The 18,605-nt window shown below is 45.0% G+C and overlaps 2 protein-coding genes across 2 annotated transcripts in view; both read left to right on the top strand.

The window, feature by feature from the left end:
• Positions 1-1,709, top strand: part of odad2 (outer dynein arm docking complex subunit 2) — a 47,866-nt gene extending 46,157 nt beyond the window's left edge. The window contains exon 20 of the mRNA XM_023823709.1: positions 1,575-1,709. Coding sequence (XP_023679477.1) covers positions 1,575-1,598 — 24 coding nt within the window. The 3' untranslated portion in view covers positions 1,599-1,709. The remainder of the gene's footprint in view (positions 1-1,574) is intronic.
• Positions 1,659-18,403, top strand: mkxa (mohawk homeobox a). Its single transcript, XM_023823711.2, has 6 exons — positions 1,659-1,834; positions 3,730-3,889; positions 5,388-5,541; positions 6,559-6,888; positions 15,542-15,575; positions 15,692-18,403. Exons 1-6 carry the CDS (start codon positions 1,659-1,661, stop codon positions 15,879-15,881), a joined length of 1,044 nt encoding a protein of 347 aa, XP_023679479.1. The 3' UTR covers positions 15,882-18,403.
• The last annotated feature ends 202 nt before the right edge of the window (positions 18,404-18,605 follow it).

Consider the following 18,605-nt stretch of genomic DNA (forward strand, 5'->3'; position numbering starts at 1 on the left):
CATTGCAATGCTTTGAAAGAGACAATGTAAGGTTGTATATATTTTAAAAGTTAACTTTTAACTTAAGCGCGTCCTAAGCTGTGAGCGCTCCTTAAACTTAAATCGTTGTCACTCGCTTAAAGTTCCAGCTATTTGCTTTGCACAAATTAGTCCTGCTGATTCGCTAGTGCTTTAGAATGTTCTCATCTTGAGCAACATTTGTTTAGGTTGCATTACCAGATATGCCTAATGTAATGTTATTTCTTCCAATATACCTAGGTGGAAATTTCTATCTGTCGAGGCACCGTGCGCAAACAGCCCCAGGCCGTTAATGTGAAAGGGCTTTGCAATGTGGATAACATGATGCGCAACCGGACAGGAACAGTCCAAGACAGTAGGCATGGAGTAGGACTGTTTGTCCTTGTGACTGCTTGATAACGTAGAATAAAATATAAATATAAACGCCTAAAACATATTAGGCTATTTGTCTGATTTTCACGTACTCATTTCTACCGCAGGTAGACTATATATTGTAGGGACGTTTTTGATCACGCTAGTAACTTTCCGGCTACAGGGTGAAACGGTCTAAAAAACAGGAAACTAGTTTTCCGACACAGTATACAAAGTAATACCTTGAGCTAAAGAGCAGTAAATGGATACGGTTCAGACTTGAAGCAGCGAGAAACACTGTAAGCGCTGTATCCCTATGCCCCCCCCCTCGCCCGGGCCACGGAACAGGCATACTGCATTAACTTTATGTTCGCAAACTGCGGCCTTTAGCTAGGAAACATGAGAACGCTGCGATATTCAGATTCCCGGGAGCCGTATCGCCAACTCGGTGAATAAAGCGGCGAGGCGAGCGCGGTTCGTGTGGTTTGAGCTCAGGAACTTAGATGGGGAGCATGTAAGAAGGGAATGGGACACTGTGAAGGGGATTGTACGCTACACAGAGACAGGTAAATAAAATCACTATCTGCAACACGTCACCGTGACCGCGCTTATGTTTTTATACACAATGTTGCATCTCGCGCTTCATATATGAACCGACGTTGTTTGTCGTGTGCAAGATACATTACAACTGAGAACGTTTTTCGGTACGCATACATTTTGAATTGTGCATTTTTAGCAGTCGACAGCTTCATGTGAATATTTTGGTTGTGTCTGAGTGAAGTATAATACCAGAGTTTCGCTTAAAAAAACAGAAATATAGGATTGATCAAAGTAATATAACCATGTATCAATATGTAAGATATTTTAAATATTTAAAGAATCTATATTTTTGTTCAGTTGTTTTTGTTTGTTGGAAAAGAAGAGTTACACATTGAATCGATTAAATTATACTTACAAGTTAGAATACTTGTTTGTACTTTACATATCCTTCTATAATTACAAACGTGTGTTCTTGTGCTGTGGATATCACGATACACTATTTGATAAATAGTGTTTATAAATAATATGTGTCCCCCTTTGAGTGCTGTTTTGGTGTATAGTTTGTTTTTAGTTGTTTTGAGGACTGGATTTAGGGTCCAATGTTTTACTCTTAAAACGATCATATAACGTCGGGACTGAAAGCCGTATCGCGTTCGGTTTTGCAGGGGAGGAAAAGGGATTCTAAGTGACAGGCTGAGAAGGTAGCGCGGCAGCTCTGGGAAGCACATTGGAGTAGCAGCGAACCAAAGATGAACACCATCGTGTTTAACAAGCTGAGCAGCCAGGTCCTTTATGAAGAGAAGGCGAAAGAAGTGGAGAGGACCAGCAGAAACTATTTAGAAGTAATCGATGGACAGCATCCAGACTTACTTTCAAATAACCAGGCGATCAAAGACAATTCTGGCATCAGACATAGGAGATCTGGGTATGTATATCACCTGACTATTTCAATTATTATTATTACTACTACTAGTACTTCTACTACTACTGTTCAAGAAATTAATTTGCGCGTTTCTTTTTTGAACATGAGCATGCAGGGGATTATTTATATATTTTGGTATATCATGGATTTGACCTTCACTGTTCGTATAATTGACAATATGAAGTATGACAGAGCAGTCATATAAAATCCAAAGTCTGTTTATATGTGTCCTGTACCCTTTTACTTTGTGTAAAAGTCCATTCAAGGACACATCACATCTGCTTCTAATATATGAAAGACATTTGAGATAAACTGCTTGTAGTATGTCATCAGTAATATCCAGATTTTATTTAGTTTAGTTTTATTTAGTTTAAAAATCGCAATATTTTTGTCGTCACGTTATTGTTTGGAAATAAAATTCTGGGTCAGTGGAACAAGTGGATTATATTTTTTCAGAAGTAATTGTTTACAAGTTCGTCAATTTCCGCATTAATGCCAGAGTACACGGAGTTATTAAAATAAGTGAAAGTATCCTACGATATAGTATTTTTAAAATATCTACACGTGTGTGGTCCAGTCAGTAGTGGGCACTTTTAGAAACCTTGATTTGAGAAGAAGCCCTGCCATTCATTATTTCTGTAGGCTTCCATAGTCACGGGCGCTGACACGCATTTTACTTGAGGACAGTACAGTAGTTCCTTATACGCCTGGACCTGAACCAGCAATACATCCAGCCCGACGCTCTCTGAAATACGAGTACACCTAAATAAACATCCTCGTTAGGGTTACCGAGACGCTCAATGCCTGGAAGAAAAGACTGAACCGTTGCACCTCTAGCAAAGGATACTCCATTTCAAAAGGAGTATCGATGTTAATAAAGTAGCGTATATTAATATAAATACGAGAGGGGTTTCACCAGAACTCTGTACAGGGACGAAAATGGTTTTTATTCTGTTCGCATGTATCTAGATTACAAGGATAATATTTGTGGAACATAAACTCGACCAGATCGGAGATTTGAAGGAAATACTTTAGACCTGCCGAAGTTTCGAGGTCCTCAAAGCTCCACACTGACATCTTCTGGAGCGGCAGAAAAGCCAAGTGCAGATAGCAGGTTTTCAGCCGCAGATGAAATCTAAAATGTTCTGTATTTTACATGAAAATATCTATCGTACAGCATTCGACTATGTAATGTGAAATGGAGACAGACATGCTTTTAGTAAGAAAAACCTGTCATTTGTAGCCTAATTGAAACCTAATTTAAATTTTACGCATCTGCAACAGTCTAAGATTCATCCATACCAAAATAGGCTACATTCTGATGATTCAATTATTTTGATATTTTTACCGCTATCGATGTACTTTTGTACTAATAAACGGATCTCCAGCGGATCAGTATTTCTCGGTAACTGACCTGCGATCGCGCAAAATAATGCATTCTTAGGTGCTGTTGGCGTGAAACCGTAACTCGGGAATGAAGAATTACAAATGTCCATTTTATTACCATTTAATGTGTTCCTCCTGAACCAGGCACATAAGCATAAAAGGAAAACGTATATATCAGTTAGTGAACTCCCGTCAATTATATTTGGACGGCTGCGTTATAGTTCTTACATTTGCCTTGGCTTAATAAAATCGCATTCGTTTTGCTTAAACGAATAATATAAATGTTTTGACAATTAGAAATACGAATATTATTCACATTTACCATACTTTGGCGTACATGTTTTAGCTTTTAATAGAGTATCAGTCGTATATTGCGGTTATAACTGCGCGATGAAAAAAAACAGCTATATTCAGCAATTCGACGTTTAAAAATAACTCCTCTATCTTATTTTTTACTGTTGCATATTTCCACGAGCTTAACTGTGGCGGATTGATGGATGTTTTCCCGCAAGGTCTCGCCAGAGCGGTGGGAAGGTGCGTCACAAGCGCCAGGCTCTCCAGGACATGGCGCGTCCTCTCAAGCAGTGGCTGTACAAGCACAGGGATAATCCTTATCCCACCAAAACCGAGAAAATACTGCTCGCTCTGGGCTCCCAAATGACCCTGGTACAGGTGAGTTACTGCATGGTTCCACCTCTACTCATTGTAACTGTAACCAGAGTTTTACTAAAGGGTACGATCGGAGCGTTGCCTAGATTTCAAGGATAAGATTTCAATGATAAAATCTGTTGTTAATTGTCAAATATTGAATTTGTTTAAATGCATTAATAAATATATTACCACACACATTATGGAAATGGTTTCTCACTTGTTAAAAACGATATATTTCTGCACAGCTTATTATCTTAAATTGAAAAACTTGACAGCTGCCTCTGTGTGTTACAGGCAAACAGACACAAAACATCAATTAAAAATAACATTATTTCATTTGTCTATTTTGTGCTGTGGTGTGTCAAACCTCTGGAGATGTAAAATGTAGACTGATAAGACAGAGCTGACATGTTTATTGATGTCAACAAAAAATGGAAAATAGCGAAATATTGTAGATTATTTAACTCTGTGTGTGTGTATATATTTTTTTCTTTTAATTAACTAATTGATTTAATATTGTGAGTGGTTTCCTGTTCCTTCCAGCATTTGGGGTGTGTCTCATTTGCTCACCAAACAAAACATGCACAGGAGAAAAGTCCATCTCGATCTAAAAAAGGCCAAATAGACTCAGAGGTTTTAGTTGGTTATTATGGTCTGGCTATAGGAACCATGTGTACCTGAGCCTCCCAGCACAGATGCCGGTCCCCAGACCATTGTGGCCCCCAAAACAGGTGTAGGTTTCTTGGGCAGGAGACAGGGGTCAGAGGGCCCGTCGTCAAGGCACCTCAAACTCACATCAGCAATGTTTTCTCCAGCCTCAATCGGGAGGGTTGATGGAGCCACTTCGAAAGGCACACCCCCCCTCGTTAGCAGGGCATATTTTGAGATTGACTAATAACTAACAGGACATGAGTTACATGTTGTTGATGAGAAAGGTTTCCTTTAAATAGTGCAGAATCCCAAATAAAGTGTTCCACCATAAGGACATTAAGCTCTCCATAGCTTGCTTGAAATTTATTAAGCATGAGAAGTTTTTCTAGTGGAACATCCTAATAGTTTCCGTTCCACATGATTCAGGGAACCCTGAACTGGATATCGTTTTATTACACAAAAGGACGCCGTGTGGAAAAATGTATGGTTTCGATGCACAGAGCAGAATTCCGATCATGGCAGAGCTGTTTTCTTGGAGTTAACATTAAGTCATTGAAGGTTAAGGCAAAACTGAGATACAGTAGGCATGTTACACTACCAGCTTGTTTATCACTCATGAACCTGGGCGCCCATGCTCTTCCACTGGTACAAGATGGAGAAATCCATGTCTTAAACTCTGAACCTTATTCCCCCCCTTACCCGCAGGGGTAGCTAAACCCTGTAGTGACGTATTCCTTTTCATAAGGGATGATTTTGTTGCAGGTATTCTCTTTCGTGTTAATGACTATTAACTTCTCTCCATCCTTCCCTCTTTCCCCTTCATTCCATCACTCCCTCTCTCTCCCCCCATTTCCTTTCTTCCCCACAGGTTTCAAACTGGTTTGCCAATGCCAGGAGGAGGCTGAAAAACACAGTGAGGCAGCCGGACCTGAGCTGGGCTTTGCGGATCAAACTCTACAATAAATACGTGCAGGGCAACGCCGAGAGACTGAGCGTCAGCAGCGACGACACATGCTCAGAAGGTACGCCTCCCCCTTCACATGCAAGAAACACCGGCCCCTCCAAGTGGGTCGCTGACTGCTTCCTGTGGCCGTTTTCGCTTCTAAACAGATGATTATGTGTCATAAAGATGACAGCTCTTTGGGTACCTCAGGATGCTGGGCGGGGAGGTCCTTTGGTTTGCGTCCTGCAGTTTAAGAAGCCCTAGCGTGTATTTATTGTGGTCAGAAATGTGCCTCTAATGTGCTCTTCCAGGGGGATGGATGCACATTGCAGGTTTGTAGGGAATGTGGCCTCTTGTTCTCGCTGTCCTCAGCTTAATAGATCCAGAGGACAAGGGGCGATTCCATCTAAACTTCCACCGTCAATTTCTGCTCCGGAAACCTCGACTTGATCTGCTGTTCACAGCCCCTTGGATGAGTGTGACCTCTTGAACTCTGTGACCCCAGAGTCTAATTGGGGGGAACATCTCAGCAAGACTGTATCCCCACCATATTTGGTTGGGGGTGGCTGGGCTTCAGCAAAGTGTCCCAGCTGGCAATCAGGTGTGACGATTCCAGCCCTGTTGTTGTCTCACCTGACGGGGACTCACACAAATAGCACGTCTGCTTCAAGGAGCAGGGGAATTAAACACAAGCCCATATGTTTCCAATATACATATACGTACCATGATCATAATTTGGCATCGCTGAATCGAAAATTAAACCTGCCCAAAATAACCTCTTGCAGACTTGGCACTGACAGTATCTAGAGAGCAGTTCTCTTCATTTCAACACCCCCCAGGAGGATATCTGTTTTTCAGCACGTTTTTTATCTTCAGTATTTCCTTTCATCAGACAGGGCCAGGATTTTAATTCAGCCTCAAGCTTTATTTATTGCTACAAGGAATGACAGAAATGTGCTCTGGACTGAAAACGCATGGGCTCCTAGCTCAAGGGTCTCAAGTGACTTTTAAATGGATTTAGGAGGGTTCTGGCATCAGTTCTGGTCATTTTTCAGTGGCGTCTCCCCTGCCCCCCCCCTTCCTCAACTTTCCCCAGACGGAGAGAACCCCACACGGGCCCAGACAGGCACGGCCGAGCTGAGCAAGCCCATATACCAGAGCGTTATCAAGGAGGAGGGCGTGGTGGTTGGTGCAGGGCTGCGGGCCCACGCGCCGCTCACTGAGGATTACGTCTCGCCGCCCAAGTACAAAAGCAGCCTGCTGCACCGGTACCTTAACGACTCGCTGCAGCATGTCATCACCTCCAACTCCATGGTGGACTCGCGCAAGAGGAACCACTCGGGATCCTTCAGCTCCAATGAGTACGATGACGACCTTCTCTCACCCTCGTCTTCGGAAGCGGAGGCCCACTTTGTGTACCGGACTGGTAAGTGGTCCAGATTTATATGAAACTGGACTCCACCTCCTTTTGTCTGTAAGACCTTCTTCTGAGTACCTTTATGGGACTTGGCTTGCCACATTTGGCAGGGCAATAGCGCCAGCTCCTTGGACCCAGAGTCTTCTACCAACTCACACGTCCCACTGTCCCACAGCGCCGTTTGGTCCTGATGAGAGACTTGACACATTTGGGAAGGTCTGGATGTTGACCCTGGAAGGTGTATTCCATCAATTTAGGAAGCAGTGTCCATCACAAAACACTGCATATTTGTGCTGCGAGCAGAAAATTGAATACTTGTAGAACCAGTGCAAATATCTTGTTGGGGAAATTCGAGTTTCCCGAAGTATCAAAGCGAGGTCCACACATGGACGGTTCCCTGCCCGGTGCCCCTGCAGTCCTGAAAAACGTGTACGGGTGCCATGAAGAGAGGAGCACATTTCATTTCTGTAATCCAGGGGCTGCTGGTTTTGTAGCTGGGGGTGGTAGGTGTGGTGCCTGACACTTTTCATTCGCCTTCACTGTTCTCGCTGGAGACAGACGTTTCTGGGCCTTCTCAGTGTGAGCACACGTGGCCCGAGAGCAGTAATTAAGGCTTAGGTGTGGCAGATGTGAAGATGACACACTGCTGTGTGCTTGGGGTAATCTTACTGGAAAGTACAGCCTTAAACAAAACACAAATTCTTTATGAAGCACAAAGAATTAAAGCAATTTTCTTGCAATCTGTAGAGGCGTGAAGCGAATTTGGTACCTTAGACACACAGCAGCGTCTGTTATCGTAATTCTCGAATAGATACCTGGAATGTGCCTTAGAAGCGAAAAGTATTCCATCTCCCTGGTCGATTTAACTTCCTTGGACCCAACGGATTCTCTCGGGTTATTGAGTTGTGGAACTTGCTCTGGGGGAGGGACAGGCTCACTGTTTCACGCGAGGTGACTCAAGTTACCCACATGGCAATTTTTTAAGGAACAGGGGCACCTGTTATGGTCTTTTTGTCAGATCTGGGGGGAAAAAGATTATGCATCTGATCTTGTGATAAAAATGCAAAAAAAAGTTGAACCTTTTACTCTTTAAGCTTCCCATTGATACAATCCAAGATATTTATGTAGTGAAGAAACTGCTGGGCCATTTGACGGCTACGGAACGTCTGTAATTTCACCCCTTTATTTCTCAGTTTGAGCAGAAGCAAGATTTTCCGAAAGGGCGCTTGGAAGCCATGGTTTGGATTAAGCGTGCGCAGGCCTCACTTTGGATGCAATTAAGCGGAATTGTCATGCTGAATTATCAGCCGTCCAGTTGTTTAGCTACGCTAATAGGGCAACTCGTGATGATTTACGATGGCCGAGGGCGTACCTAACTTTGTGTGGCGGTCAGACGTGGCAGTCGACGGACTGCTTTCGATTTGTCCCGCCTTTTCATCAGAAGAGTGAAACGCCTTTTTGTGGGGGGGGGGGGGGGAGGGGGGATCCTTTCGGGAATTTAACTGAAAACAAAGAGATGGAGAATTCCATTGGTGTTGCCAAGATGCTTAATGCCAAATCATCCCTTAATTGGGACATTAATTGCCAGGAATTTTGCATGCAGTACTGATGCTCCACTACCATTTGTACTGTTTGTACTTCTGGTTTGTTTTTTTTTTATAATTTCAAATATTTCTTCAGTTTTATAGTGTTTTGAAGTAACTTAGGAAAAGATTCAGAGATGTTTTTCCCAATGAGATGCGGGCACCAATTTATGTTAAAAATTCACAAGTGAAAGTTCTGTTTTTTTCTGGCTCGTTGTTACTCGTTGTCCTGAGATGCCTTAGAACTGGAAACACACCTTTGATTTACAGGACTTATAGTGAGCTGCCTTAAGCGCAAGCAACATCTGACACATAGTTGAGTCAGAAGCATGTTAAATGAAAACACTAGGGCTGAATGGACCAGAGAGGCTCGTAAGGGCTATTCAGACTGGGTCGCAGGCAAGAGCCAGGCAGTTATTGAATCCTGGAGAATTCATACAGTGTTTAGGAAGCACTTCAAATCATCTCCCTTAATGGAAACGTTTTACATCAACAGAGCTTCACTCACTCAACTGAGAACGTTTTCAGGGGTGTCTCATTGCAGTTCTCTGTTCGAACACCAGGAGTTTAACAGAGCTAAAAATAGAGTTACGGTAACTCTGCCACTTTGGGGATTAATGCTTGGGCTATCATAGGCTATATCCTAAGGTCTCGCCTTGGGAAAAATGCAATGTTTAAGCGTATTAAATCTGGCTGATCGATCCACTGTCACTGTCTGTCTTCCCCCTTGGTAATTCTAATATCAGCAACCCCCCCCCAAATGCAAAGCAAACTCTATCTCTATAAATTATTGATGCTACATCATTCTTAATTCCCTCTCATTTGTCTTTTGTTCTTCTTGGCCTCTGCTTCCAAAATAGCTCAAGTAGATTGGGGTGGGGGGGCAGGGGTCTCCTAGCCACGTCACCTCGGCCCCCCAGAGAATTTAATCCACACCTGTCTGGAAAGGTCTGTTTTGGGACCAGTGGCTGCCGAAGGACTCAGCTTTTGACATCTACACACCCTGTCACACATCTGCTTTCTGTCTGTTTCTGTTAATCCAGTGACACCCGAAAAGGACAAATGGCTCAGCATCACCGGAGTGTAGACAGAAATGTAGCCTGGGTTTAGAAACGGCCACATTATACAACACACTGGTGCTGTCAGAAAGAAAAATCGCGTTAAAATGCTTTAGAATGACACCAAAAACACATTTGGCGTGAACGGTTCCTTGGCAGGAAGGTGACAGCCGTAGGCTGATGGATGGAGGTTCCTTCTATCTAGAGAACCCCATCATGGTGATTCACTGGTGTTTAGACTCATTTTCCCCAATGTTTTTGTGGGCTTTCTTTTTTTGGGGGGGAGAATAACGGAGAAGGAGCTACTATGTTTGAAAAACTTAACTGGCCAATATTTACTCACGGGTTTTAGGTTCTCCGTCAACGTGAGGGGACCTCGCCGCAATTGCTGGTTATTGCCCGTATTTTCTCTGAAGTCAGCATGCGTCATAAAAGTCGAGCGAGGGAGCGCAGCGGTGAAGAATAAATGAAGGAGGGAGACATATAAATCTCGGCGCAGGACGCGGAGTGACCTCTGCAGGCAGGGTGCGTGTTACGTCAGCGCTGGAGAGGCTTCTGTGCAAAGCAACAAAGGAAAGCCACAATGCAGAACCGCCCCTTTAACATTTAAAAAGAGAGAGTAAAAAAACAACCACAGCTGTTTTTTCATCGACCTTCGACCGGTCCTAGATTTTCTGGGGCGCGAGCGTAAAGTCCGTGGGCTGCCCCATGTCCCTGTGGCGAGCATTGCCCATTGGCACAAACAGAGAGACAGAGATTCCTGCCTGGCTGCATTTGGTTGAAATAGAACTGAACTAAAACTCAATGGGTCCCTGACCGATGACTGTAATTTAGTACGAAGCATGATGACAGTCCTAACACGGCACATTTACGTGAATGTTTTTAGCGGTGGATAGCAGTCAAGGTTAACAATTGACGCATTTCTGTTGCTGATCGTACTTAGATTTTCGCACGTCGGCCTGGTGGTAATTTCAAGGTCGAAGTTAATAAGCTAATCAGAGGAGCCAGCTGCGTTAGAAGTGGAAGGTGCCAGACTTTTGTTTTTTCCCAGGATAGCCGAGAGGTCAGCGTTGGTGACCTAGGTTACTGTAAGCGACTGAAGGCCATTGTGGGGTTTGCCTGGGCTTTGCTGATAGGCGTGAGCTATAGGGCTGGAGCACATGGAGTGTCTCATAATGGAGCAGAGTAATCTGAATCCCAAACATATCATTTGGGCAGGAATGCAGGAAGCCTATTTTTGGCTGGGAGAGACTCTCAAACCTGGTGACTTCTGAGATTCCTGAGGTTTTGTTTTGTTTTTTTTTCGTTCGACCCACATCATTCTTTGTTTATTGCAAACGGCCCTGTTTATTTCTTTAGATGATCTGTGAACCACACAGTCATCAGCAGCACGTAGACATCTCTTAAATAGAAGCAGATCTTTTTGTCTTTTGGTCCCCGTGTACTTGAGCTGCCACTGCACATCTGCTCGGCGGATTTCGCCTCCAGCTTGCATGGCGATTCACCTCGATAGACGTCAGCAGAGGAGATCCTTTTGCTGCTAATGCTTCCCCCCGGCAACTTGTACACGGCGCTGCGTTGTGGGTCTCCCTTGTCTGGGCCGCCCACTTGCCTCCCCCCCCCCCCCACGCGGGTTTGAGCCCTGAAGGCCACGCTCATTCTTGCGTCCGGCCCCGCTCGGCCTTGCGAGTGCTGACTCCGCGCCAGCCATCTGCGGCAAGGGATGCATAAATCTCCGTCACGCTAATCTCCAGCAAGGGCCAAGCCCCGCGGCATTGTGGCGGCATTCCCCGCCACCCCGGTGATGCACGTGCGTGTCGGCGAGTGATGATTTAACTGACTATTTACTCCAGATTTTAAGGTCCTCTGCAGCTCGGCTGTTTTCGTTATGCTCGGATGATCAGGGCGTGTTTACTGATACTTATAAACAGTCCCTTTTTTGTGATGGGGGAATGATGGAATTGCATCTTTGCAAGACGGGAGATCAAGTGCCGAAAACATTGATCATGTGACGTAAATGTAAAACCTGGCCCCAGTATGTTAAAGGGATATTAACAGGGCTATTTCTGCAAATGTGGTTACTTTTTACAAAATGTACTCAAGGTGGTGACTGTGGAGGCCTTAACTTAGTATACCTCCCCATATGTATGCAGATATTGCTGCATACATGTATGCTGGCCAGCTTCGGCCTGATGATGACCTTGATGGTTTCTACACAGAGCAGAAGCCAAGACACATGCTCAAAACCCTTATGAAGCTTTGGGAGTCCGATAATTTCAAATTACGATGCGACGGTGCAATCATTTGATGTATATTTTTGCATCGTGTTGCAATAAATGTATCCCATGCCGTGATGTGTACTGTGTACAGCTGAAGATCAGCTGAAACTCCTGCCCAACGAAGACCTGGTTTCTCTGAATTAATTATCCTGCACTTTTCACATTCCTGAGCTAGTCCATTGGCTCTCGGTTGCAGTAAGTGATGTGTACCGCCCGCGTCTGTATGCTGAGCCGAAACGCAGAGTTGGCACCATGCAGCCCTGGGCACAGATGCATTTTCCAGCTCGGACAAGCAATGCAGAGATCAGGCCGATGCCAGAGTCTCCCTAACTTCATTCACAGACTCCTTTTGGCATCATTGCCCCCCTGAGCCGGCGTGTCCGTCAGTGACGGTTGGCTCTCCACACCATGTCTCCTCCGCTTCTCAGACAGTGTCTGGACGACACGTTTTGAGGAAACCCTAAGGACTACGGGAGTTGCAGCCCTCGTCAGTGCTGTGGTGTGTGCTTTATGCTCCCCCCCCCCCCCCCCCCATATCCAGCAAGTCACAGTTGCGTGTTTGCGTGTCCGTATTCTATTTTGGCAGAGGATGTGTCTGTGTCTGCAGACCCCTTCACTAAACACGGCCTTTGTGTTTTTCTACCGTCTGTTTATTGTTGTGTATCGCTACGAACAACAGCAGATGTACACAATAATAGCCCCCCTCCCCCTTACCCTGGACAGGTGCGGCCCGTCGATCCTGATTTGTCAGCGGTGCCTTTCGTTCCTCCTCCCCTGCCTTGCTGGTCCATTTCGCCGCCTCCTCTCTGATTATGCTGCCGCCTTCCCCAGCTTAACAGTGGGCCTGTGGACACTTAGGACCCAGACGCTCAGCAGACCTTGCAGTAGCTGGGGAAAAAAGCAGCTTTGGTGATTTATTAAGGATCCATAGTTTCTTTGGCATGGGAGTTGTTTTAAAAATGTGAGTTTTAGATATTTTAGGCAAAGGAGATTGGAAATGGTCTTTTTTGTGAGCCCGTCTCCTTCCAGTTTTTCCTCCTCCATTCCCCGTAGCCCAATCAGGGCGGGGCTTTGGCCAAGCCAGATTTCGCCCCCCCCCCCCCCGGGGCTTGCTTGGTGCAGCTTTGCCACAAGCAGTTCCCCAGTCCTACTTCCGAGATCCCAAAGCTCTATTAGACCCCAAAGGCAGGTGAAGTCCAGCTAGACAGCCAGTTAATCCAAAGACAGGAAGTCTCAGTCCCCGAAAGGAGTGTACGTCCCTCCACCTTTTCAAAACAGATCTGCAAATCTGATAGCAAACCCAAAATGTGATCCCACATTGCCCCCCCCCCCCCCCCAAACCTTTGAAACTGCTGACATGTCCCTGCTGAGAAGTATGCATAAATGTCAGAACACCTTCACCTCAAGGAGACTGTCAGGTTTTTGAACTCCAGTCACATGCATGCCCACTCACACAGTTGAACGACAGTTCAGACTAAGTCACATGGTGCAGTGAAATGATCTGTCCTCAGGCCCCTGCAGAAGATCCATGCAGCCCACTGGTTGGCCAGAAGGTCTCTTGTCCACCATATCCATAGATCCTGTGACCTTTTTTTTGAAACATGTAGTCACACAAAGTTTCAGTTGTAAGACAGTTGTAAGAAAAATGTGTTGAAAAAAATTAAGGGTGGCTTGACAATGTAACCACTTCATGGATGTAAATGATGTATGAAGTGGGTCAGGTATAATGCCTGTTACCCTGACATTCGGCAGGTACCCCTTTTACTCTCAAGAAAAGACGATTGTGACTACGTTTGTTTTGGCTGGACCTGTGGGGAAATTTTGAGCGCCTCACCATACGAATCCGAGAGGCTTCCCAGGCGGGGGGATGGAGCAGACGAGAAGCGCTGAGCCGTGTGCACGCGTGTTCGCGGCAGGTCGCTTAAGCTGCCATAATGTCAGATGATCATTTTACAGTTTATGTTCCTATCTGTCTCTCTGTGAGGGAGAAAAAATGGACAAGGTCTCAGTGGAATTAAGCTATTACTGAAGAGCGGGGAAACAACAGGAAATTTCATAATGGACCTAATACTTGCCTTCGGCCATACTGGCCGTGTACCGTAGCTGTCAGCTCAGGTCACGGTACGTTTGAAAATTTTCTGTGCGCGAACGTAAAGAGTGGATGCTTTAAATTATTTGGATCGGAAGTGGCTTGGATGGCGGTCTGAGTCCGGGATTAGTAACTGGAAACAGGATCAGCGGGATGATCGGAGACAGCGTGCCGTGGAAGGTCACGTCCCTCGGGGCCCAGGGCTCACGCAGGTGGTCAAGCCCCATTTTTTTTCCCCTTAGTCTGGTAAGGAGGAACTGAGAGGCTTGACGGGTCAAACCCTTGGAGATCCCCCTGCTCTCCCGTCGGGCCTCCTTGACGGCCGCAGGCACCAGGAAGGAGGACTGATGGCAGAGTGGAGATGCGTGTAGAGAGAGGGGCCCCTAAACACAACCTGACGATATAACAACTCTGTCTCTCTCGGTCGATGGCCTGTGTGGCGGGAAGAGGCCAATCATTAAAAACCCAAACATTAAGCAGCTGCACCGAGTCCGGGAGAGGACTGTATCCGCAGACGAAAACCAGGAGCATGCTCTGGACCGCAGTGTGCGCACAGTGCAAGCCGGCCATCCGACCCGGCTGTTAACTCTTATCTTGGTAACAAGAAAATAAGCTGTACACCCTGGCCACGCTGACAGTAACGGCAATCCCGGCGCCGTGATTTACCACCACGCCAAATTCTCTCTCCCCCAACTCTGCCGGGATCACCTGTGTTTTGTTAATACACAGGGTGTGCCTGAAGTTTCCATGTGCAGGAAATCCAGACTCCCTGATGGGAGTCGCTGGTGCCAAACCAGTGTCGTCGTCGCTCGGCGAAACCCGTTTGCTATCCTTGGACTCCGGGGCGCTTGCTTCAGAACTCCAGCCAGTGCGGCGGCCCAGCGAGCTTCACGCCGGCTTTTCTCGCTCCTGCTGGTGCCCCAGACTGGTCCCAAACCTGCCTGCTTTGGTCCCCCTCTCTCAGCTCTACCTGAGGACTGGCCGGGAGCCCAGCTAGTGTACGTTCACATTTAGCGAGAGAGACAACAAGGGAGGAAAACAAAGGCCAGCTGTGCCAGATTGCAGTCCGGCTGGACTTTTTAATCAGACCAGCCATTCTTCTGTAATGCTTTTCATATGGGCCTCAAATTGCCTTTTCGGTTCACGCGTTAAGCGGCCGTGGGTCGGTGATCTCTCCATGAGATGTTATTTTCAACCTCGCAGATTTAAAGCGTCTTGGAGGGGAAAAGTACGAAACGTTCTGTCTGTCTGTGACATACCGGCTACATTTTTTCCGTCGTTTCCATAGGCCGTCGGCGTCTTTTCAGCTGTCTTACGATCACATAAATTTGTGTAGGAACGGGGCGAGTGAATGAGCCGTGTGTGGCTCAGTGGGTTATGAGGCTGTGCTTGTGATTGGAAGGTTGCTGGTTCAAATCCCAGGATCAGCAGGGTGACCTCACCATTGAGCCCTTGAGTAAGACCCTTAACTCCCAGTTGCTCCAGGGACTGTCTGACCCTGTTTTCAAAAAAAAAAAAAGTTTGGATAAAAATGCCTGCTAAGTAAATAAAATGTAAATGCCCACCAACATTTACCAAAAACAGGACAGCTGTGCAGATTGCATGATCAGTCCACTGCATGTTTTGTAATTAACTTCTGCTGTTTGCTTTCAGAGGCTGTGGAACACGCGTCGGCTAAATGTGACACGTGAGTGCGTTCCTCACATCGCTTCTGCCTCTTTTACTGTTACGATGAGTGAGACCTCCACTTACACAATGTCCCAAACTGTTTCTTTTCTTATTTTCTTCTGCCTGAAACCACAGTGCGACGGTGAAGGAAAAAGGACGGGGCAAAGATGAGACGTACTGGAAGGAGATCAACGCCGCCATGGCTTTGACTAACCTAGCACAGGCAAAGGACAGCATATCAGGGACAACCAGCTGCATCATCCAGAAATCCTCCCATATATCAGAAATAAAGACTGTCAAAGTGCCCATGGTACAGAAGTATTAACTTACCTTCTATTTCTATGCAACATTCCTTTTGAAGACATTTTTTAGACTATAAATTGAATAGTTTTCTTGTGGTTTTTGTTATGTCTAATTAAGAGAACAGACAATCTTTTTTTTTCCAATTCTTTGAGCAACTCCTTCTGTGTTCACGCACATGGCAACGAGTGTTGATAATGGCATTGTTAGTTCAATGCAGAATCCTTAACGAGACACTTTCGTAATGTTAACTTATTTGATAGGCATCATTTTCTACTCCAAAATTTGCTATTGCACCTTTCCTGAAAGTGCCTTCAAAGAAAGCAGGAGAACTCAGCCACATTCTGTACATTGTGCTCTGAAATGAAAAAAAGTGCTATTTTAAAAAGTTTGAAGTTTGTTAATTTAAAACTAATTTTTAAAATGTATATTCATTATTTAAGAGATGTTCGTTATGCATTACTTGCCACATCCCTCTGGTGCATTTTTGCCTGACAGAAGTGTGGGGGTTATACTCATCCTGAGTACCCTCTAGTAGCACACTTACAAACGTGGACACGCGCACACACACAAACGTGCACACACACAGCACCATTCCAGGCGAGGTCTCTGTGGTGACACTTCATGCTGTTTTGTCTACCCCTGTTTGTTCGTTATGGCTATAAGGGCCACAGTGTTATGTCTCACGTCCGATCTGCCAGCGGTAGCTGTGAAACTGTCTTGTCAGTCTCAGTGATCCAATACTAAACAAAAGAACAAATAAAAATAACAAACATCTTTACTGTACATTTATTAATAAATGCTGACGGCATCACTACCTGTTTATACCTTGTAATTGGAAAAGCAGATTTTATATTGAGGGATCTTTGGAGGTAGTGATTAGAGTTCACTTCAAAAGCTGAAATAGACGTTGTTTTGATGAGCTGTTTTCATCTCTTCGCAACAAACGAACTGAATAAACAGAGGGGTCGTGACCTTAAGTGCTGTTTTTCATTCCAATTATCAGTGTTATATTTGAACAGTGTTTCCTTGGCGTACGTTTCTATCCAGAACAAAGCACTCATGGAAAGGAATAGTCTCCAGTCGCCTGCACCATTTGATCCACTGTCCTCCGTCAGCTGTTTAAAATTAAGCTCAAATCGCTGTTTACAAGAACCTGGCGATGTACTTACGTGTTTGATTTTTATTTTGTTCTTCGAATCACATGTCACAGTATTATCTCTGTCAGCTAGCAAGTGCTCAGTGTTGTTTTGTTTTTTTTTTTTTGCTAGTGATTCTTGTGGTTAACGCTGTTGCTTGGAGTAAGCCTCCCTTTATGCCATACCGCAGAAAGTATTGTGTTCTCTCCTTACACCGTGGGGGAGAATCACGTTCCAGATTTATGAAGTGTGTACATACGTTATACTCAGAGTTGCAATAAAGGAGGCAGTGTGTGGCTCCGTGGGTTAGGCTGCTGTGCCTGTGATTGGAAGGTTGCCAGTTCAAATCCCAGAGTCAGCAGAGTGAATTTCATCATTGGAGCCAAAACAAGGCCCTTAACCACAGTTGATACAGGCACTGGATAGACCCTGCCTTCTCAATTGTATGTCACTTTAGATAAAACCCTCTGCTAAATAAAAAGAATGTAAATGAATGATGTCCAGCTGAGAGAAGGATACAACTAAATAACAGTAGCTACCTGTTTTTGCTGACTCTCTAATTTAACATTTATCTCGTGGGGGGCTGCTACCCGTGTGTCAGAAGTGTATGCTTCTCTGCTGGCTTCTATTCGACAAGGTGTGCTATGCTTGATCCAGAGGATGAGAAGCCGCCCACTGCAGCCGGCTCTCATGGTCGTGTCGGCGACGCGGCCGTGCCGTTAACCGGGCCCTCAGCCCCGGCGACGACACGCTCGAGAGCTCTAGCAGGATCCGCTGATGCTTTCAAACACGCGATTGCCTCCATCCCATGTCCAGTCCCACCCTAACGTGTCGATCAGCGCGATCACAAATGGAATCGCCGTAGCCGGTCCTGTAGATGATCCTGTAGCTTTCCGTGTGTGTTTTTATACACCTGATCCTCCGTGGATGACCGGGAAGAGACAGGGACGGGGGTGGGGGGCAATTCACTGTATGGTTCTAATACCTTTGATGCTTTCCGAAACCGAACTACACCTCACATGCGGTATGTAGCCTTGAGACAGACACCGGAGCACAAAGACACCACTGTTACACACACATCCTGTTGGAAAAAGGGGGGGGAGAAAAGAAAAATGGCTTGGTGCTCCATTCTGCACAGACTCTGTCCAAGAGGAACGAAGAATCCGTCGCAGTTGCTTTGACAAATTATAAATTATTAAGGATTGTAAAAAAAAATTGTGAAAATAGTCTCTTGTTCAGTGTTATTAAGTTATACAAATTTTGATTTTTTTTTTAAGAGACTGGATTTTTATCCAATGACCAAATGCTTACTATTCCATTACTATGTCTGATTTGCTTTTACAAAAAAATGTTTTTGAAGATTTACAGTTACTTCTTAAGAACAATGAATAAACATTTTGAAAACTTACAGAGTACAGCCTTGTATTTCATTAGTTTTTTCCTTTCACCTTCAAGTGCACTTTCCTATTTACTGTCCCAGAGAAATTTGTTTGCATTCTTATTGTATCTATTAGAATATATTAGATAGATACTGAGCAGCTCCCACTACATACACAGTGATTTATAAACACGCATAATGATAGAACACCAAGACAAATGCCCGTAATTTA

This window comes from Paramormyrops kingsleyae, chromosome 1 (genome assembly GCF_048594095.1).
Source record: "Paramormyrops kingsleyae isolate MSU_618 chromosome 1, PKINGS_0.4, whole genome shotgun sequence".
NCBI classification, from domain to species: Eukaryota; Metazoa; Chordata; class Actinopteri; order Osteoglossiformes; family Mormyridae; genus Paramormyrops; species Paramormyrops kingsleyae.

Excerpts from the sequence above, each read along its gene's own strand:
- mkxa (XM_023823711.2), top strand. The coding sequence starts at position 1,659 with ATGAACACCATCGTGTTTAACAAGCTGAGCAGCCAGGTCCTTTATGAA. Across the intron at positions 1,835-3,729 it reads ATCAGACATAGGAGATCTGG|GTCTCGCCAGAGCGGTGGGA; the intron begins GTATGTATATCA and ends TTTTCCCGCAAG. Across the intron at positions 15,576-15,691 it reads GCGTCGGCTAAATGTGACAC|TGCGACGGTGAAGGAAAAAG; the intron begins GTGAGTGCGTTC and ends CTGAAACCACAG.